This window comes from Phaethon aethereus (genome assembly GCF_964289735.1).
Source record: "Phaethon aethereus genome assembly, chromosome: 1".
NCBI lineage: Eukaryota > Metazoa > Chordata > Aves > Phaethontiformes > Phaethontidae > Phaethon > Phaethon aethereus.
The window spans coordinates 7,700,239-7,720,419 of NC_138575.1; the positions used below are offsets into that span (position 1 = coordinate 7,700,239).

The 20,181-nt window shown below is 41.9% G+C and overlaps 1 protein-coding gene across 4 annotated transcripts; it reads left to right on the forward strand.

The window, feature by feature from the left end:
* Positions 1-1,654: 1,654 nt before the first annotated feature.
* PRPF18 (pre-mRNA processing factor 18) lies at positions 1,655-19,464 on the forward strand (the record flags this gene model as incomplete). Of its 4 annotated transcripts, XM_082007324.1 has the most annotated exons (12): positions 1,655-1,720; positions 2,956-3,033; positions 3,159-3,185; positions 4,423-4,443; positions 5,977-6,081; positions 8,636-8,749; positions 10,533-10,679; positions 12,376-12,444; positions 13,390-13,530; positions 14,019-14,090; positions 16,522-16,677; positions 19,384-19,464. In XM_082007324.1, 12 exons carry the CDS (start codon positions 1,655-1,657, stop codon positions 19,462-19,464), a joined length of 1,077 nt encoding a protein of 358 aa, XP_081863450.1. The 4 variants fall into 4 exon arrangements, with proteins under 4 accessions (XP_081863450.1, XP_081863451.1, XP_081863452.1 ...); XM_082007325.1 differs by lacking the exon at positions 4,423-4,443; XM_082007326.1 differs by lacking the exons at positions 3,159-3,185; positions 4,423-4,443.
* Between the last annotated feature and the right edge of the window lie 717 nt (positions 19,465-20,181).

Below are 20,181 nucleotides of genomic sequence, written 5' to 3' on the forward strand. Positions count from 1 at the left end.
CCATACCCCTCTAGACTGGGTTTAAACAACACCCTTAAACCAACAGGCCATTTTCTGCAAGTGAGCTACAGTGCACGGCTCAGATTATCTAACTTAGGTGAAAAGCCAGTTGCAGTTGCAGCCCTCCAAACTAGCTACTGGAGCAAGGGAGCTTACAACGGGGAAAGGCAAACAAAAAATCTGGGAGGATCTAAAGCTGAAAAAAAACCTGGGAGGATTTACGGAGGCAGAAGCTGCAGTATGCCATAGCATGAGGCTAGAGACAGAGGTGCTGCCGCCAGCCAAGCTGCTCCTAAGTTACAGAGCTGAAGTTACAGTGACCTTCACCCTTCACTGTTTGGTGGCCTTTGTTTCCAGGAAAGGTGTAGCCCTGATTAATTTAAGCATAGTGAGAATCGGTAGTCTTACTCATTCTTCAAAGACTTTTCCGCACCTCTTGGACTTTAAAAGCTACAAGATGGAAATCACTGGACAAAAGCAGGTAAATAAGCAAGAGATGAAATTCAGCCTCTCTTGGTGTTAATCTGTGTCACAAATACTGCGTGGGTGGTGACAAGGACTCGGTCTAACAAAGGCAGTAGTTTTTACTTCCAGGGTATATATGTTAAGCCCACGCTTTGGAGCTCAGTCCCTCCCAGCTACCTCAGTCCTCTAGGCCTGAATGAAGTTGAGACCAGGCACCACAGTTAAATCCCAGCGCACTGTCTCAGGTGCACAGGTGGCCCAGGGAGCGCAGACCTTTCCCACCTCCTGCGTGATTTTTAATACCAGCACCTGGGGAAGGGGTGGGGTACTTGCAATCACCCTGCAATTAAACCCTACACTGTTCGCCAGTATAGTTTCACCTGAGGGCATCCCAGGGTCAGTGAAACAGTTCTGATTTCCCTTGGGGTGTTGTTAAGCCTCCTGGAGTGAATTTAGGCTGGTGGCAGGGGCACACCCGCACTGGCGCAGCCGAAAAGGCATCCCGCGCTCCTGTGCAGCAGCCGCACCCTTGTGTGGTCGAACCCACGCACTCCTTGGGCCAGTGGCCTGCCTCACAGAATCACTGGTGAGTCACTTAGATTGGAAAAGATCATTGAGTCCAACCGTTAACCTAGCACTGCCAAGTCCACCATTAAACCATGTCCCTAAGCACCACATCTACACCTCTTTTAAACGCCTCCAGGGGTAGTGACTCCACCATTCCCTGGGCAGCCTGGTCCAGTGCTTGATAACCTTCTCGGTGAAGAAATTTTTGCTAATATCCAATCTAAACCTCCCCTGGCCCAGCTTGAGGCCGTTCCCTCTCGTCCCATCACTTGTTACATAGGAAAAGGGACCAACACCCACCATGCCGTCCCTGGGGCCAGTGACCAGCCTCTCGTGCTCCCTGGGCCCCGCGACCAGCCCCAAGCCCTCCCCGGGGCAGCTGAGCCATCACAGCTGCCCCTGTGCACGATCACGCTGTCGCACTGTTGCGCTGTCGCACACTATCGCACACTATCGCACACTATAACCACCACCCTCCCCCCCGCGCTCCTCCCAGCCACCAGGGGGCGCTGTACGCGTGCGTGGCCTTGCCGCTCGGCCCTCGGCGCGGCTGTCCGGAAGTGACGTTATTGTTTTGATCCGTTGCTTCCGGCGGCGGCGGCAAGCCGTGGACGGGGTCGGTATGGACATCCTGAAGCGGGAAATCAGCCGGAAGCGGCAGCAGCTGGAGGAGAAGGAGCTCGTGGGGGTGAGGGCGGCTGGGACGGGATCCAGGAGCCGCACCCGCGGCGGGGATTCATGGAGGGCGGCGGGAACTCATGGAGGGCGGCGGGAACTCATGGAGGGCGCCGGGAACGGCCTAAGGTGGAGGCTCGGGACTGGGGTGAGGCAGGAGCGGCCCGGGATGGGGCCGAGCAAGGGGAGAGGAAGCGGCATGGGACAGGGGCTCGTGTAAGGGGACCTGCCCAGGGTGGGGCTTTGAGAGTGTCGGGAACGGCCCAGGATGAGCTTTGGGAGGGTCACGAGCGGCCCGGGAAAGGGTTTGGGGAAGAGAAGCAGGGTTGGCCCGTGATGGGGCCTGGGGAAGAGTCAGGAGGGGTTTGGGGCTGAGAGCACCAGCGAATTTGGGGGTGCAGAAGCAGCCTGGCTTCAGGGTCTCGCTGTGTCTCCTTTGCCTTTTGGAGCTGGTTTAGTTGTTTATTTCAGGTACTGAGAGATGAGAAAAATCTGTGCCGCCTTCGGTGAACGATGTGTGGATCCCGTTTCCTCACCACTGCTGTGTTCTATTCATAGCAATAGTGGGGTCGCGGGGGGTGTGTGTGTGCCGAATGTGTTAGCTTAAAAACACCCACAGTAAAGCAGAGCACTTTCATGGATGTCTGAGTTTTGGTTTTGGCGTTAGTGGTTGAAGTAGGCAGCTGTGATCAGAGGCTGTTGTAGGTCAGGCTGAATAAAGAAGTAATAGTTCATACTGATCAAGGGAAATGCTTCAGAGTGACTGCAGTTGTGAGCTGTTGTGTGCCTGGAAGGTCTTATTTCTACATAGGTACACCAAACAAGCTTACAAAATATTCTTCATAAAGATGATTTCTCCCACCTCCATGATTTAGAGTAAAATGGCATGTTTTGTACGGTTTATTTAAACACCTTTCCTATACTCCAACCTGGGCCTTGTTGTGCACATCTGAAGTGAAGTTTTACACTAACAAGTACCATGGCCTTATGTGACAAAGAATATGTTGTTTTTTTTGAAAAGGCTGGTGAACACATTGTACTTTCAAGCCTGCTTATACATATGTGCTGCAAAGTCACTCTTATATTGCTGATTTTCAGAGATGCTTCCAACTAGTTCCCTTTACATGACAATGTAGCCATCTCTATGAAAGGATGTAGCTGAATTCACCAAATCAAGTAAGGAAGTTTGAGCCATTTTTGCCCAAGTATGTCAAACTGTAAACTGTTAACAGTCTTCCTCTCTTTTAGGGAAATAAGAAATATTTCAAACGCAGTGAGTTAGCTAAAAAAGAAGAGGAGGCCTACTTTCAGAGATGTGGCTACAAGGTATGGCAGTTGTTCTTTCAGATATTTGTATGTTTCCTTTGAAGTCTACATTTTATTATCAGCAGTATAAATGTTGTTAATGATAATTGTTGTTCTTTGTTCAATCTGTTAATGTTATACATTAGCCTGTAAATGAGAAGCCACCTGGAGAGGTATGAGTTTCCAAAACCGTTTTCAATGCAGGAAAAGATATGCATGATATACAGCTACTTAAGTTTGTGTTATGGTTTGGCTTTTATTTATTTTATTTATTTTTTTGTGGAAAGCATGAAGTGGCTTGGGATCAAAGCTTGTCTTCCTTTCTTTTTAAATTGTGCTGTTAGGCATGAACACTGGATCTGATATAGCCACCTGCCTCCCCCTTATCAGAAAAAAATGGATACATTCAGATAATTTTATCCATTCAGATAATTTTCACGTCATGGTCAAAATGTCCAAAAGAAATCAGTACAACGTGGTTGCATATTAAAAAGATCTGCCAGCTGGCATACTGTATATATTTGTATTTGGGTTTTGGCCATCAACCATCCAGCATTGAAAGAGTGCAATAACAGCATTTATTTTCTTGCTGGCAAAATATTAGAAAACAATTGGTAACCTAGGGTGCACTTTGAAACAAATGAGTGATCTGGAAGGCTTTAGCTGCCTTGTAATGGTGTCAGGGCACTAGTTTACTAAAATGGAAAGAATGCTGTGTTCTTTTACAAGTGTGTGTGCCTGCCTGCCTGCCTGATTATATGTGTATGTGAGGGGGTATGCATTCCCTTGTGGAGGATAGAGGCTCGTAATCTTGTTTGCTGTTCCTGGGCACAAATAGGAGCTTTGTTTTCAATTGAGCTTTACCCAGTTAGTGACTTATTCTGAAACCTTGATCTATTTGTAGAATATTTGAACACCAAAATGATTCTTGGAATGTGCAGCATGTAGTCATGAGAAGGTGTTCTGTGAATCCCGTTGCTCTTCCAAGTGGAAATGACTGCGTGATGCTTTTTCAGCATTAGCCTGAATTCTTCAGAACCTTACCTGGTGGTTAAAATTACATTATCTGTGCTGCTACGGCACTGGTTTTGATTTGAAATGTAACCCTGAAAATGGTTTTAAAATAAGTTGCTTTGTTAAATTTAGTACTGTCTTAGAGCCTCCCAGATTTCTGCATTTGATCTTTACTACATTAATAAGATGTAGAATATAGACTGATTTCTTTCTAAATTCTTTTTAAATTGTAAGCTTTGCTTAGATTTAATAAGTTGTAATAATTTGACTTGCTTGAGAATGAAAGCACTGAAACCAAAATCACTGTGGTAAAGATACTACTTGTAACTTGGAGTCCAGCTGACAGAATGGATCAAATCTTTTCCCCCAATGCTGCTGTCTCTTTATGATTTCAAGAATGTTTGTAAGTTAAAATTTGTACGTATTCTCCTGCCATGGGAGTGTATTTCTTCATATATATTTATATAATTTTTTTTTTTTACACAGTGCTTCCATATTTTCTGTCCCCTGTCAACTCCCCCTTTCCTGCATCTATGGAAGTTTTATTTTTCCCCTCCCTTTATGTGTTAAGTATTGATTTGATTGTCCTTCCCTTGCTTGTTCCAAACACCTGTGGTTGTAAGATTGATTTCTGTGTTTGCTGGTATAGCATTGAATAGAGATTTGTGGCTGAATCCTCTAGCTGGAGCCGCAGGGGTGGATCCTTACATCCACGTGGAGTCATGCCACCTGAGTGCCAGACTGGCACGTTGGCCTGAAAGAATAGAAAAACTTCTTAAAAAAAAAAAAAAAAAAAAAAAAAAAAATCATCTGTCTAAGTACATTCATCAAACTGATCAATCTGAATACAGGCTGCAAATGACAATGTACTGCCCATGCACAGAGAATGCTACTGGGTGCTGTAGGATTAAGTGGAACATTTCCCTTTTAAGCAAGAACGGAAAGGAAATAAATTCTAATGAGGAATTTAGGGAAAAACAAGGCATGAGTAGGTACTGGAGATGTTTCCTTATTATAGGAATATTACCAACAACAATCTGCTCACGCTGTCAGAAGCGTCAAATTTGAGCTTGTAAAGGGAACTGTAGTTACATGACTGCCATCTCAAAGTTGCCTTGATCAAAGAGTTGTTTTCCATTATTAAAATAATGAGTAATGAAGAGGGAAAACTCTGTTTGATTCGGGGACCTTCTTTTAGATTAAGAGGAGTTCTTAATGAGATCCTATCCCTATGAGGAGTCGTAGGTTTTTTTCAGCTTGCAAGAAACTATGGAAAGTTTGTGAGAAAGGTGTGTTGCCTTAAACAAGCACCTCTCAAAACCCAGCAGAAACGATGGATTACTGCTAATTGTACTCAGCTCACCGAAGCTGTAGGTAATGAAGATTTTAAGCTGACACTGCTGCCAAAAGAAGCAGCCCCACTCTCTCCCTGCCCTTGGGTTTCCATTTCTGCCCTTGTGTCCATGCATGTGCCACTGGCTGGTGAGCTGGATGAGGAGGTTAAGGAAGAGTACCTTTCTTTGTGTTTGCAGATGATTTTCTGTTTGAATCATTTCCCCCATTTGGTTCATCACATAGCAATGCAAATGCGTTCGCATGGGTAAGGAGGATAGAGCTGAGGCGGGAATCAACAGGCAGAGGGTGGATTTGCTATTTTTGGCATCTGTGCTGACATCTGCCAGCTAAAGTGATTGCCAAACATTAGCAGTTGTCCTTTCCATTTGCTATAGAGACTGCTTCCTGCAACCTGCAGAAATGTTAAGTCTTAATACTAAGGCTTCTAAAAGCTTTTATTCTGTGAAATTCAGTTATACACAATAAAAACTATGGAACTAAAGGTTTATATTGTCATATTAAAATCTGTGTTCCAGAGTTCTGTATCTTCACATTGCTATCAATATATGGGTTTATTTCCATCGGCACATTAGTAACTATGTCTGTTGAATGTAGGTACAGCAGCAAGAAGAGGAGGAGAAACCACTGACTTCATCAAATCCAGTACTGGAACTTGAACTGGCAGAAGAAAAGTTACCAATGACCCTTTCCAGACAGGAGGTAAAATCAATCATCATGAACAGAGTATTTGAGTTTACAGTAAATGCATCTGGAATTTCTTGTTAGGGGCTGCTTTTTCTAGTGAACTGGACTTTCTGTTGCAGTTTGTATTAAATAATAAGCCTCCATTTTTACAGTCAACAATTAATGATAATCTTTGCTCATCAAGGATCTGCTGTCCAGTTGAACGCATAGGGAGGTACAGATGACGAGAGCCTCTTTGTCATATGGATTTGCACAGATGTGCTATAACATTTTACAGCTCTTTCAGATGACTTCTAAAATAGTACCCTGATTCTTGGATAGTACTGAAGGTGGCGTGCTGAGTTTTTCCAAGATTTTTTTCCCCCAGTTTCTTTTCTTTGTAGCTCATTGGACTGAATCCAAATTTAGAAACTAAGTTTTGGAAGTTCATCTTGAATTCTAGAAGAAAAAGTCCTGAAGCCACAGCAGCTGGTGTGTTCTTTGTCCCTTCAAAGGATAAAAATACCCGTGTGAATATAAGTTCTCACACAGATCTATACCCCAAAGCAGACAAGAAGCAGGAAGTTCAGAAGTACAGAATAAATTCTAATCTTGGAAATACTGAAATTCACAGCTGAGGTCATCCAAGGATGTCACATGTCTCTTAATTTTGCAAGGTACTTACTGTTTTTTACAGGAGTATATCACAGGGCTTGTAATGTGGGCTGCTGGTTTCATGTTTGGTTTGGGATTTGGTCCGTATGTCCCGAGTAATGCGCAGTGTCTTGCTGCTATTGATCTACTCGGGTGCCTTTGGTCAAGGGTTAAGAATTGCTGTGCCAGCACTCTATCCACTCCTGGTTTTGTGATACATTTTCAAGTCAAATGGTTGCCAACACGCAGCAAGACACTTGAACTGAATAAACGAATTAATCACAGAATCACTAGGTTGGAAAGGACCTTCAAAATCATCAAGTCCAACCATTAATCCAGCGCCACCATGGCCCCTAAACCATCTCCTGAAGCATCACATCCACACGTTTTTTGAACACTTCCAGAGATGGCGACTCCACCACCTCCCTGGGCAGCCTGTTCCAATGCTTGTCCACTCTCTCGGTGAAGAAATTTTTCCTAATATCCAATCTAAACCTCCCCTGGTGCAACTTGAGGCCATTTCCTCTTGTCCTATCACTAGTTACTTGGGAGAAGAGGACAACACCCTTGTCACCACAACCCCCTTTCAGGTAGTTGTAGAGAGCGATAAGGTCTCCTCTCAGCCTCCTCCAGACTAAACAACCCCAGTTCCCTCAGCCGCTCCTCATAAGACTTGTGCTCCAGACCCCTCACCAGCTTTGTTGCCCTTCTCTGGACACGCTCCAGCACCTCAACATCCTTCTTGTAGTGAGGGGCCCAAAACTGAACACAGGATTCGAGGTGCGGCCTCACCAGTGCCGAGTACAGGGGCATGATCACTTCCCTACTCCTGCTGGCCACACTATTGCTGATACAGGCCAGGACGCTGTTGGCCTTCTTGGCCACCTGGGCACACTGCTGGCTCATGTTCAGCCGGCTGTCAACCAGCACCCCCAGGTCCCTTTCCGCCGGTCTGCTCTCCAGCCACTCCTCCCCAAGCCTGTAGCGTTGCATGGGGTTGTTGTGGCCGAAGTGCAGGACCCGGCACTTGGCCTTATTAAACCTCATACAGTTGACCTCTGCCCATCGATCCAGCCTGTCCAGATCCCTCTGCAGAGCCCTCCTACCCTCCAGCAGATCGACACTCCCACCCAACTTGGTGTCATCTGCAAACTTACTGAGGGAGCACTCGATTCCCTCATCTAGATATCTATAAAGATATGTAGTTTCTTGTTGTCCAGCCAGTCTATTGGTACAACGAAGTGGTGGCATGAAATGGAAGTGCAAGCCCTTCTCTTGATCACCAAAGTATTTCATGATGATTCATCTATCAATAAGCCTATTGCTTGATACACCAAATGCATAAAGGTAAGTATAAAGGGATTTAGAAGCAATGCATGAGATAAGGAATCGGGAGAAAAAAGTTCAGGTTTTGGCTCTGCCCATGACTTTGCAGAACATCTGAGGGAGGATGTTACACCTCTGTTATATCTAGTTTTAAAGTAACTATCACATTAGATTATGGGACTTAATATTTGCCAAATGCTTAAGGATGGAAATTTTTATTGCCAAGTAGGCACAAGTAGGTGAATGAGATTATTGTCAAGTTCCTTTGTGATTTTGAAAACTGTTTTTAAGCTCTGCCAGAGGGATGATTTTTGTGTATTTGTTTAAACAAGTCGGAGCAGGAAGAAGTTAGGCTATATGAAGCAGCGTGGGGTTTTATGCAAAATTTAGATTGGTAATATTTGGAATGACCTTTCACTGAAATACCGTGGGAATTTTATATTTAGATTACAAAGTGTCTGGAACATTTTTCTACTGCTTAAAATATTGCCATTTCCTCTCCAGTCCAGCTCAGCTTGTTATTCTAAGCAAAGCAAATAAATCCGTCATTCTGGATTTTATTTTGCTTCCTTTACAAGTTTGCGTAAGGGAGTGCTTTGATTCTTTTCAGGTTATCAGGAGGTTACGAGAGAGAGGTGAGCCGATCAGACTGTTTGGAGAAACAGATTATGATGCTTTTCAACGTCTGAGGAAGATAGAAATTCTTGCACCTGAAGTGAACAAGGTAAGACTGGCTAGCTGTTAGTTACTTATTTGTAGTGCAATAACCACTGAGGAGCGCTATAAAAGTTACAGAAAATCAATTTCAGTAACTGTTAATTTTCAGGAGGGAGCGGTAGTACAGAGCAAAGAGAAATATCTGCTCTGTCTCATTTATTGCCTGAGAAAGTATGTTAAATGTCATAGTTTTGTACGCAGTTGTAATTCCTTATGCTAGACAGTTCAACCCTAGGCCCTTTTCAGTTGGAAAAAGGGCCTCCAGGTGTCAGTAGTGCTCCAGCCTGTGCTGTTACCTGCTTTTTAACCAGCAGAGAAGACAGTCATTTACTGTTAAAACTAGCCTGTGCTTGTGACTATATGCATTTCTGAGAAGGTACAGGTAAGTAGGAGGAGGACTGCATCCTGTCTTTGTGGTGTGTAAATGATTTTTCAAACCCCTTGATTCCAGAGCTACAACTTGTTAGGGAAACTTCATTTTACCCCCTTCCCTTTAAGTAGCCATCAATTCAAAAAATGTCTAAAAGATATATGATAGTTTAATAAATTTAAAAGATTTAATAAATCTTTTGTCTTAAGAATTGAGTAGTTAAATGAGGAGATGCAATCGGTGTTTGTTTTGCATTCACGATTAACCAAATTTTCAACCCAGCTAAGAGAGTGACAATTTGGATTTCCTTCCTTAATTTGTGGCAGACTGAATTGTTTGAAATGTCTTTGCTGGTGCTGTCCAGGAAAGGAGAGCCTTTTCGTGTTCAAGTCTTAAAAAAAGATAGACAGATCAAAAGGTTTAAAAAAAAAAATTCTGCTAATGAAAGCTTCGCTTGCAGTGACATTGATGACAGTAGTAGGATTATTAGGAAGTAGTGAGCTCATAAATAGGTTTGTGCTGGATTTTTGTGTGAATTTTGTATGTTTCACTCACTCCTGTTGCTATGTGTTGCTTAAAATGTGGATAGTCATGATAACCGGTTTGTGGTTGTGACATTTTTAGACAACTAAATGATTAATAGAAACGCTCCAGACAGTCAAGTATGATGATGGAAGAAGGGAGATAACTGTACATATGTATTCCCAGTGGAATGGCTGAATTTATCTTGGGGTAGGAAATGTCATACTCCTTTATAGGGCTTTATATTTTGTGTCTCAAGATAAGAATGCAAGTCCTCTAACTGTGACTAAGTCGACTTTCTTCTATTTAAAAGCAGCTCTTAACTGTAGCATCAGTTTGAAACCATAGATTCATTTTTTTATCACCTATTCTAGAGTAGATTGATACAACATATAAAGCGTTCTGCTATGTTTAAATCATTGGTAGTAAGGGGAAGACATAACTGTTTTATGTGATAGTACTGAAGGAGTGTTACTTACCTTATGTACAGCTTGCTTTCAGGGCAGATGTGAAGACTTGTAGAGCTGCTGATGGTTATGGTCTGTTTTCTGTTTGTTTTGGGATGGTTCAGTGCATTGCTTGGAGAAAATGTCTTGACGAAAGTCCTAGCAGTTGATTGTCCTCCATGCTTTTCTGGTGAAAATATGGTAAAAAGTCTTTTTCATAGGTATGAACGTTACAGAAGTTCATGCACCTGCTTTTTGTTAAGTGCTGAAGCAATTCGGAAACTGTTCTTTGAATTCAGTTTAAATTCAGGCAACCAAGCTAAACCCTTATGCATGTCTTTACAGAATTTGGCTGTTCTTAAACAGAAGTTGGATGTTCACAGTGACAATACTGAACTGCTTTTATTTACTTGACGTATTTTTGTAAATTAGTAATTTCTTATCTTTTCCAGGGCCTGAGAAATGATCTGAAGGCTGCTTTGGATAAGATAGACCAGCAGTATCTGAACGAAATTGTAGGTGGCCAAGAAGCAGGAGATGATGACTCACAGAATGACTTGAAAGTCCATGAGGAGAATACTACTATTGAAGAACTAGAAGTATGTGATGATAGATTTTAATTAAGGGATTTTAGATGTAGTATATTGTTGTGAGAAAGCTTCAGGATTGTTTAGCAAAATTCTCTTGTTTTCAACATCTAACTTAGGCATTCTGAAGTATCCTTAGATATGCTCTTTTGGGAAATTAGGTTTCTAAGCCTTGAGTTGCACTATAGGTGCCTACAATAGACATTTGAAAACTCAAGTGGTCTTTGTTTACAATGCCTCATCAAAAAGAGGGCAGGTGTTGCCTGCAAAGAAAGTGGTACAGTTAGGATTCCCTCTGCGGGGGGTTTGGAAGTAGAGAATTTAATAGAAATACATTGCCTGGTTGTAAATTCTAAAGCCTTTTCTATGAGTATTTGAGAGGGTAATGAGCTTAGTACTGATGAATTTTCCCTACACAAGAAAAATGGACTTTGAAAAATAGGCACACAGAAAGAATGTTTGATATGAAAACATCCAGGACAAAGAAGTGGTGGAAGTCAGAAGTAGGCAGATCACAGAAAATACAGGTGCAGAAACAACGTGTCCCAAAACTTCAGTGCAAATGACTATGATCACCACAGCATTTGTGTAAGTGAGCGGAGAATGAGTGCTGTCAAGTGCATTCAGCACCTGGTATTTTAGGGTCATGTTTTGGAAAGCACATGAACTCAAGCTGAAGATTTTTACACTTGATCTTCAAAACTCTTTGAAGAAGTTAATCTTCATATCATCCTTCCAAAAGTGTGTTTAAGAAATAATCTGATTTATAACTGAAAGCTTAAATGAATACATTATTGTAAGGAGATAGTCTTTGGCTTTTTTTTTTAGGGTACCAAGGGTTCTGGTGTAAAATAGCTGTAGCACCAGAATGGATACCAGTTGTAATGGGGCCGCACTTACCAATCCGTTAATTTTCAAAATAGCCCCTTTTTGGGGCAGTAGGGCAGGCTTGGTTTGAGCCATGGAAATAATCTTTTTCTGAAAAGTTTGGAAACACCTCAGTCTTAATTTTATGCTACTTTAACTGCATTCTATTGAGTGTAAGGGCTTGCACTGAATTTGGTTCTAAATCTAGGAGACTTTTTTAACCAAAACTCACTTTGCAAATGTGAGGACAACGGAAATAAATTATCAATCCAACTATACCTACCAGAAAATGTTTCTAAAAAATGGTGTTAGTATTAACAGTTTTGAGGTTTAGGCAGGAAGCTAGAGTTACTGGAGAATACTATTGGGTTTTTTGGTGTGTGGTGTGTGTTTTTTTTTAGATTTGTTCCCTCAAATTCAGAGTTACAATTAAAAAAATGGTAAAAAGCCCCAGTACCTCAGTGAATTGAAATAGCTTAACAAAGTAATTAGGTTAGTTGATGGCTTTGGGGATCTCAAAAATGCGGTGCACCCACAGTTCCCCTCAATACAGTGCTGAGAGACAGCTGCTAATTATCCCAATAATTTAGTAGTTAATGAAAAATTCCTGTTGCATTGACTTTTCAGAAATAATCATACTGGCTTTTTGTTTTAAATGTTTTTAATAGATTAATGAATCTCAGTAGCATATATAGCTGTTTCATTCTGTTTCCTAACTAGTGTTTTGGATTTCTGGTGGAGTTTATTACAGTTCACGATGCAGTGAATCATACTCTGCTGTGGTGGTGGTGGCACACTTCTAGACAGTGTGGAAATAATTGCCTTTTTTTGCCTGTTCTAGGCTTTGGGAGAATCCTTAGGACGGGGTGATGATCACTATGATATGGACATCATAACGAAGTTCTTGAAGGTAACAAACAAAGAAGATTACTTATTCTGTAGCTATGTCATATTTTTTTTTATCGTGTAGATAGATTTTGTGAACAGAAGGGATGATTTCAGCTGCATGGAGAGAAAAACTCACACATTATGCTTAAGATGTGTTTGTTTGGTTTTTTTTTTAATCCTTGGAACTCCACAGCCTGAATTAGTCACAGTCGTGACTTCTGCTAGACCTTGAAACAAGCTGTTGGGAGAGCAGCTTTCTTCAAAATCTGGTCCTACTTTTCCAGACAAAATGAATATGGTTTTGATTTCTGTGTGATAATTGAGGCAGTTGTATATAGTTGCTTCTATGTACTACTATGGCATTCAAAACTTCCGAGGAGTCGCTGCCTCCCTCCCCCAGGAGCAGTGGAAGCTGAAATTAAATGTCACCTGGTACTGTTATGTGAAATAAGAGAATTTTAAAGGAAGTCTGCTGGCTTTGCTGAGGAAAGGTTCAAGTGGATGGTAAAAAATTGTTTCCTGGCAAGAAGGCTGTATTGCCTCTCATTTGAGTCAGATGAATCCTGTGTAACTATTGCGATGATCAGAAGTCACAGCAAGAGTCGAAGTTTTCATTTGTGTGTATCAGATACGCTGGCAGTTTTAATATAGTTTGGGTTGGGCAGTCAGACAAAGAAAGCTCAAAAATTGTTTTCCAGGTGGAGAGAAAGTACATTTGACATGTTTGCTTTCTGTTGTGTTGAATTTTCACTGTTATCTTTACTGTTCCTTAGGCTCCTTCTCAAAAGCTTATGATAGGAGGGTTGTTCATATCCCTGCTTGCCTATCCCTGTGAAGGAGGCTTCCTGCCTTTTTAATTCAGATTTCTCAAAAAAACTAATGGTGGCTTAAACCACTGTTCCCATCTGTTTTGCCGAGGAAGTCACTAGATGGCACTACGACATAAATTTGCTTGTTCCTTATCCAGTTTCTTCTTGGAGTTTGGGCTAAGGAGCTGAATGCCAGAGAAGACTACGTGAAACGGGGAGTACAGGGGAAGCTGAACAGTGCCACTCAAAAGCAGACAGAATCGTACCTGAGACCACTTTTCAGAAAACTTCGGAAAAGGGTGAATCTCTTTAAATGTCACTATTCTGTAAGACTTATTTTAACTTCTGCTTTCAAAGTACCTAGTGGTTAGTGCCCTTTCCTAAGATAATGTTACCTTCGCTGAAGAAGAGAGGATAAGTGAGTTGGCCAGAGTTTCTGTGTCTAGAGCCCATGACTCCCAGTTCTGACCATTTTATCTTGACCAGTGTATTCTTCTGCCTACCCACTTGCTTTTCCAGGTGTTGCTTTACGTATCACCTGTTCGCTGGGTTGCAAATATGATAGAGAACTGGGATTGTATTTTGCACTTCGCCACGAGCTACTAGGTGTAACCACTTAACCTCTGTTTCTTCAGATCCTTCATCTAAATAACCAAGATGTTTTCCTTTGTTAAAGTCCTCAAGCTAGGGTAGGTGCTAAGCTTTGTATAAATGCTGAGTAGAATGGTTTTCCTGAGCTCTGAAGTAAAGATGTCTTCTTTTTTTTTTTCCCTTTCTTCTCCTGTAGACACTTCCTGCAGACATCAAAGAATCAATAACAGATATTATTAAATTCATGTTGCAAAGAGAATATGTGAAGGTATGTTTGTTTGCACTCTGCTAGATGTGCAGGCTGTCTGGTTCTAATAGGTTGAGTTTATTGCTTCAACATTTCCCTTTTTTTTGCATTTTGAAGATACGTAGCTGGAAATACACACAACATATATTCAAAACAAAATAAAAAATGGCCGTTAAAGGTTAGGCTCCAGATAGTGTTTGATCCACAGCCTGTCAGAAGATCTTTTTGAGGCTGGTGAAACAGCAGAGCTTTGCAAGCATGAATAGAATTTTTCTCAGAGATGGTTATATTAAGTTGCAGAAGAATCCTGTATGGGTAACCTGATATTGTAAGGTTAAATTAAGGTATTGAATTAATAGTCATAGGGTGTTAATTAATTCATTAGGAATTAACTGAGTTGAACTGAGTTACTGAATATGAGACACTGTCCCTTTCTTCGGCTATGCTAACATTAGCTGGCCTGGTAAGGTTGAGGTAGGTTAATGCAAGTTTTTTGGATAAAGTCTGCTTACTGGAGGAGGCAGAACTACTTTGACACACAAGATCAAAGGCAGTGTTAGGTTTTGTTTGTAGCTGCCTTCAGAAGTGGAACTCAAATACCAATAGCATTTGCGTAAGCAGCTTGTGTATGCAGAGGAAATTGAGCTGTGTTTTGCCTTCAAATTTCTAGTACTCCTTATTATTCTTATGAGAACTTCAGATAATTTGTCAAGTAAGCAAGCAAACCTGCTTTTGGTATTGAAAAAACTGTATGTGGCCTAAAGCTAGCTTAATCCAAATCATTTGAAAGCAGAACTGAAAGTGTGGGATGTATCATAGTGGGGTTTCGTTTTAGGGCACTTTTTTCTTTTGGTTGTCATCATTATGTTGAAATTCCTTTTCCGATGGCTTCTCAAACAAAGTAATGAGCGTGCGGGAATGTGGTGTATCTCCTGGGTTAGTCAGCTGTGCTCCTCTCTGCCGGAGGTGCTTGGCTTTATGTAAACTCACAGACTGATTTTTGGAGGAGTTGAGTACGCATTTGGAAGTTTGGGTTTTGGTTTTTTAATTAGGTTAAAGAGCCTTGTGCTTTTAAATCTACTCATATAATTTTCCATTTTGCTTCCTAAGAGACTTGTGTCTTTCTGCCTGCTGTTGTCTTCTGTGCTTTTTTGCTTTGTGCAGCCTAGTGAATACTGGCAGCCACAAATTCTTACTGCTTTGTTAGATGGAATGCTCGAAAGATTTAAATTTTGAAATCAACATGTGACAGTAGGCAAATGCCAGAATCCCAAGTTGTCTGCTCAAGCTTAATTAACCCTGTTGTGACATCCTGGAAGGGTATTTAATTGCATGCTCACATACTATGTTTCATCACAAAACCATATTTAAGTCAGTAAGTAGGTATTTGACTAAGACTGTTCAGATTCTGCCTGCTGTAGGCAAAGTCAAAGTCAGGTCCCTTTTTCAGGTTTGCTCTCAGCTCTGTCTGCAACCCCCTGCCTTGTTCATTATTCACCTCCCAGTTTGCTCAGTGCCAAATGGGAAGAAACTGCACCCACTGGTCATGATTGCTACTTCATATCGTTTAGTCTCTAAATAGGAGATGATAAATGAACTCTTTATCAGTGAGTCTTGTAGCTGCTCGCTAATAGTGGAGGAATGTTCTGCTCCACATCCTTCTTGAAGCTGTTTCTGTAATTGCATGTATGTGTGTGTCCCTCTCACTTCCTGGTTCTCAGTTGTCATGGCTTTTTTTAAGCTCTGTTCTTCTCTTTCTTTCTATTAATTTTCCCTTCAAGTTCTATCCCTGTTCTTCCCCAGTGACGTTGTCTGCTACAGCTTTGTGCTAAGAAAGGGGGCCTGCTATCTTGATTGGGAAATCTCAGATTCATTTACTGCTGCTACTGCTCTGTTCATAGATACTGTTACAAATGTGCTTATTTAACCCAGTTTTGTCAAGAGCTGGTTCTCAGCCTCTTTGGAAGCTAGCTGCTCTCTCTGAGAGCTGTCAGGCTCCAGTGCGCTCCTGTGTACCGGGTGACCTCAGTTCTGCACACACAGTGTCAGCCTGCAGTGGCCTGCACTTACAGACTGGCTCCCTGGTCTAGTCTGCAACCGAAATGACAAGGGCTGTAAAGGTGATTACAGGCAAAAGTTTATGGGAACCTGAGAAGGTTGAGTTGAAAACAGTCCCAGTAAACTTCAGTTTTAATCAATATTAGACTGCCTTATCCAGTGCTTTCTTTCATCACCCTATAGGTAAAGTCCATAGTCCTTGCTTCCCTCAGAGTTCAGCATAAACATCGATCGTGTTAGGAAGGTGTGTTGTAAAATTGGTTAATGTTGTGCAATGAAACCTGATTCAGAGAGACTGGAATCTATGGTGGTGTTGTATCTGGCAATGCAAAACTGCTCTGCTTTCTGATGCCTTTTCTGTTTTGCTATGTGTGCACATGCTGTATTCCTTCAGGCAAATGATGCCTATCTTCAGATGGCTATTGGAAACGCTCCCTGGCCTATTGGTGTCACTATGGTTGGCATCCACGCTCGAACCGGTCGTGAAAAGATTTTCTCCAAGCACGTAGCCCACGTTCTCAACGATGAAACTCAAAGGAAGTATATTCAGGTAATGTTAGCTTTGGATATCCAACGGATTTGTTCTTGAAGTTAGGGGATCTTTGAGAAATACTGGATTCATAGTTACAGGTGATGTGGTAAGAAGGTCCTAGATGTGGACAGTTGCCTTAGCTGGCTCAAGCATAACACCCATTTAATAGGTAGCTCATCCTGGACCTGAAAGCTCTTCAGTGCTGGGCTAGGAACAGAGTCTAATAGATTTCCCTGCGTCTTAACTATTGTGATCCTGTATGAACACCAAAGTAGCTGTGCAGACATGCTTTACTCTCCTGAGTTCCTTCACTGCTTAACTCACAGTTTTAACATCGTGTGTGGAATTTAATACTGTGGAATACAGTCCTTCTGACTATTTCTGCAACTAGGTAAATGCATTCATTTTTCAAACATGTTTCTTTAACAGTGTGGGCTCAAAATTCCAGGTTCAGTTCCTCGTGTGCATATTCATACTCATGTCATGAACTTCTGTTGTTTGTGGAATTAATAGTCGTGGTGTTTTTCTTCTCTGATGTTTCAGTGTATTGGGTGGATGAGTCTGAGGAAACAAGTGATCTCTCCTTGTATTGTTAAATGTATTTGCCTCCTGCCAGTTGCTGTTTCATAAGCCGCCTGGCTTAACTCTGAAGCGTCCAGAACAGCATCGTGGAGCTTGGAGCTTCTGGCAGGATCTTGCTGCTGCAGCAGCAGGATTCTTGTTGCTTTTCAACTTCTACAGATGTCTGCAAGCAGATTGCTTGTAAAATGCAACTTCTCCTTCTACCTTGAGCCTCTTTGTACTGGGGCTACAAGTATAACCTTTGGTTCCTGTTCAACTATAGTTTTTACTATCATAACCTGTGAAAATATCATGGTGAAGTCAGAGGAAGCTCTAGATACTGAAAGAGCCAACAAATTAAATTTGACCAATTCTTTTCTAAGGTTAAAATTGACATGTGGATTACGCATCTTCAGAGACAGACTCCAGTTAGTGTAATACTTGCTTGGAAGTATGTAATGGATGAAATAGCTTGTGTTAAACCAGTTCTGTTGTTAGTCGGTGTTAAAAAAGGAATTTGGGCTCTGAAGGAAGATTGTTGTGGGCCTCAACAGGGACATAATGCTTATTCTCCAACTTTGATGAACAGTTGGCCATCTGTGTCCATTTGCTACTCTTCTAGCAGGAAGATCTCTACTCTGTAGTGATGCTTGATGTCTCTTCACGTGCCCTTTGGAAGATACAATGTATATGAATTCCTTAGTTTGTCATAGAATCATAGAATCTTTGGATTGGAAGGCACTTTTAGAGGCCATCTAGTCCAACCCCCGGCCATGAGCAGGGACATCTGCAACCAGACCAGGTTGCTCAGAGCCCCGTCCAGCCTGACCTGCAATGTCCCCAGGGATGGGGCATCTACCACCTCTCTGGGCAACCTGGGCCAGGGTTTCACCAGCCTCGTTGTGAAAAATTTCTTCCTTCTATCTAGTCAAAATCTGCCCTCTTTTAGTTCAAAACCATTACCCCTTGTCCTGTCACCCCCCAGCCTGTACTGATACCAGGGGTTGCCCCAACCCAGATGCAGCACCCTGTACTTGGCCTTGTTGAACCTCCTGAGGTTCACTTACCTGCTTTTGGGGTTACATCTGTTGGTCAAGGAAATCTTCGTGTTCATCTTCCCACTATGAATTTCATATCTGTGCTTCTGAACTACACAACCTACTGAAGCACCCAGACAAAGCTGGCTTTAAACATGTATGTTCTCTGTGTTAGTTTTAAATATCAGGTCTTGTTTAGCTAGTCTGGTTCAACCTGGAGCATGGAATATTATCTGTGGTCCCAGCACTTACACCAAGCTAACATGTTTCTGATTTACAACGAACCTGGGATTGTAACATCCCAAACAAGGAGTCATTATGGTGCTAGGACATATTTTCCAGACTTGCCTGCATTGAAAAGGCCAAAGCATCCTCTGCTGAATCACTTTTCCCTTCAGTGAGGAGCTGTCTTCCATTGTGAGTGTCTAATGACTCTGCTGTCTTGGAGTCCAATGTCACTGCTAAATTATGTTACTGCCACAGCAGTTTTCTTTCTTCTTTGTTAGACTTTTATGTGTGACCTGAAACAAAATAATCATAGGGTTTTTATCGCATTGTTTTTTTGGCAAGCACTGAGGAGAAAAGTTGACATTCTGCCTTTCTTCTTGCTTACTTCTTCAGTTTGCCTCCATGGTGTAGGTCAGGTGTGGTGCCACTATGGGTAGGAGTGACATCTTTCCTCCAGGGAAATTGTCCGGTTCTTCTCGTAGCTGTGCAGCTTGTTTTAGTGTCAGAAATTGCTTTTTGCTCTATAAAATTACTGTTAATAATCAGGTTTCTTTTAAATATCTTTTATTGTGATAGTATTGTTTTCTCCCATCGTGGTGAAGAGGGATTAAAGCATTACTGTGATCCTTCAGTATGAATCTGTCATGAGAGACTGAATCTGTGGTGTCTTCACTTTGCCACAGACTCCTGTAATATTGGACATAACTTGGCACTTTGCAGGCGGAGAGGTCCATGAAACTTAAAAAATGGAAAAACAACCAAATAAAAAAAACCCCTCCAAAGTAGCATCCATTTGTCTTGAATTCTTCTTGTTAAGCTTAAAAATACTGTAGACTGTTAAGTTTGTTTGACAGCTGCAGTTTTATTACAGAATTGTCCCTGTTTTGTTAATTCCTAGGGGCTGAAGAGGCTCATGACCATTTGCCAGAAGCACTTCCCAACAGACCCATCGAAATGTGTGGAGTACAATGCTTTATGAGGCTCTGCAGTGTCCAAGGCGTGACTCATATTTTGATCTCCAAGACCCAGAGAGGACTGAAGAGACAGAGTTTGTGCTTTTAACACCAACAGCAACCTAGGGAGGGCTTTGCGAAAAAGCATAAAGCAGCAGGTTTTCTACAGCTTCCTTCTTACAAGACCCATTTATTTAGATTTCTTTTTAAATCTATGCTTTATGCTGAACACATCCAATATACAGCGGAGGGGGGGTGGTATGAGGGAGGTATGACCAGGACAATGACCAGGGGACAATGAACATGACCCTCGCTTTTATTTCAATTTACTATTCAGGGAACCATCCAGACTGAGCTGCTTCCCGTATGTTGGAGCTTTAGGTGAGACTTGGCCCTGCAAGGAGTGTATGTAGAGTTTTTTGGCTGCTTTCCCTTTGGAGACTGATGTGGGGAGATGATTAGAGGGAAGCAGTTGAATCTGAATTTTGGTTATTTCTGTAAATATGAAGACTTCTAATGGCTAATCTCTCATGTGGTATTTATGTGGAGGGGGGAAAAAAAAAAGGTTTATATATTTCTCAGCTGAAAAATACAGCCAATCTCAGTGCAAAGAGTTTTTGATCTTGAATGCATCTGATCTGATCTGTCCTTTTTTTTTTTCGCTAACGACATAATATAAACCTTCTGGGCTTGGGGGAAGTAATCTGATGGCTCTTGAGTCTTTCAAATCCCATTTTTATACA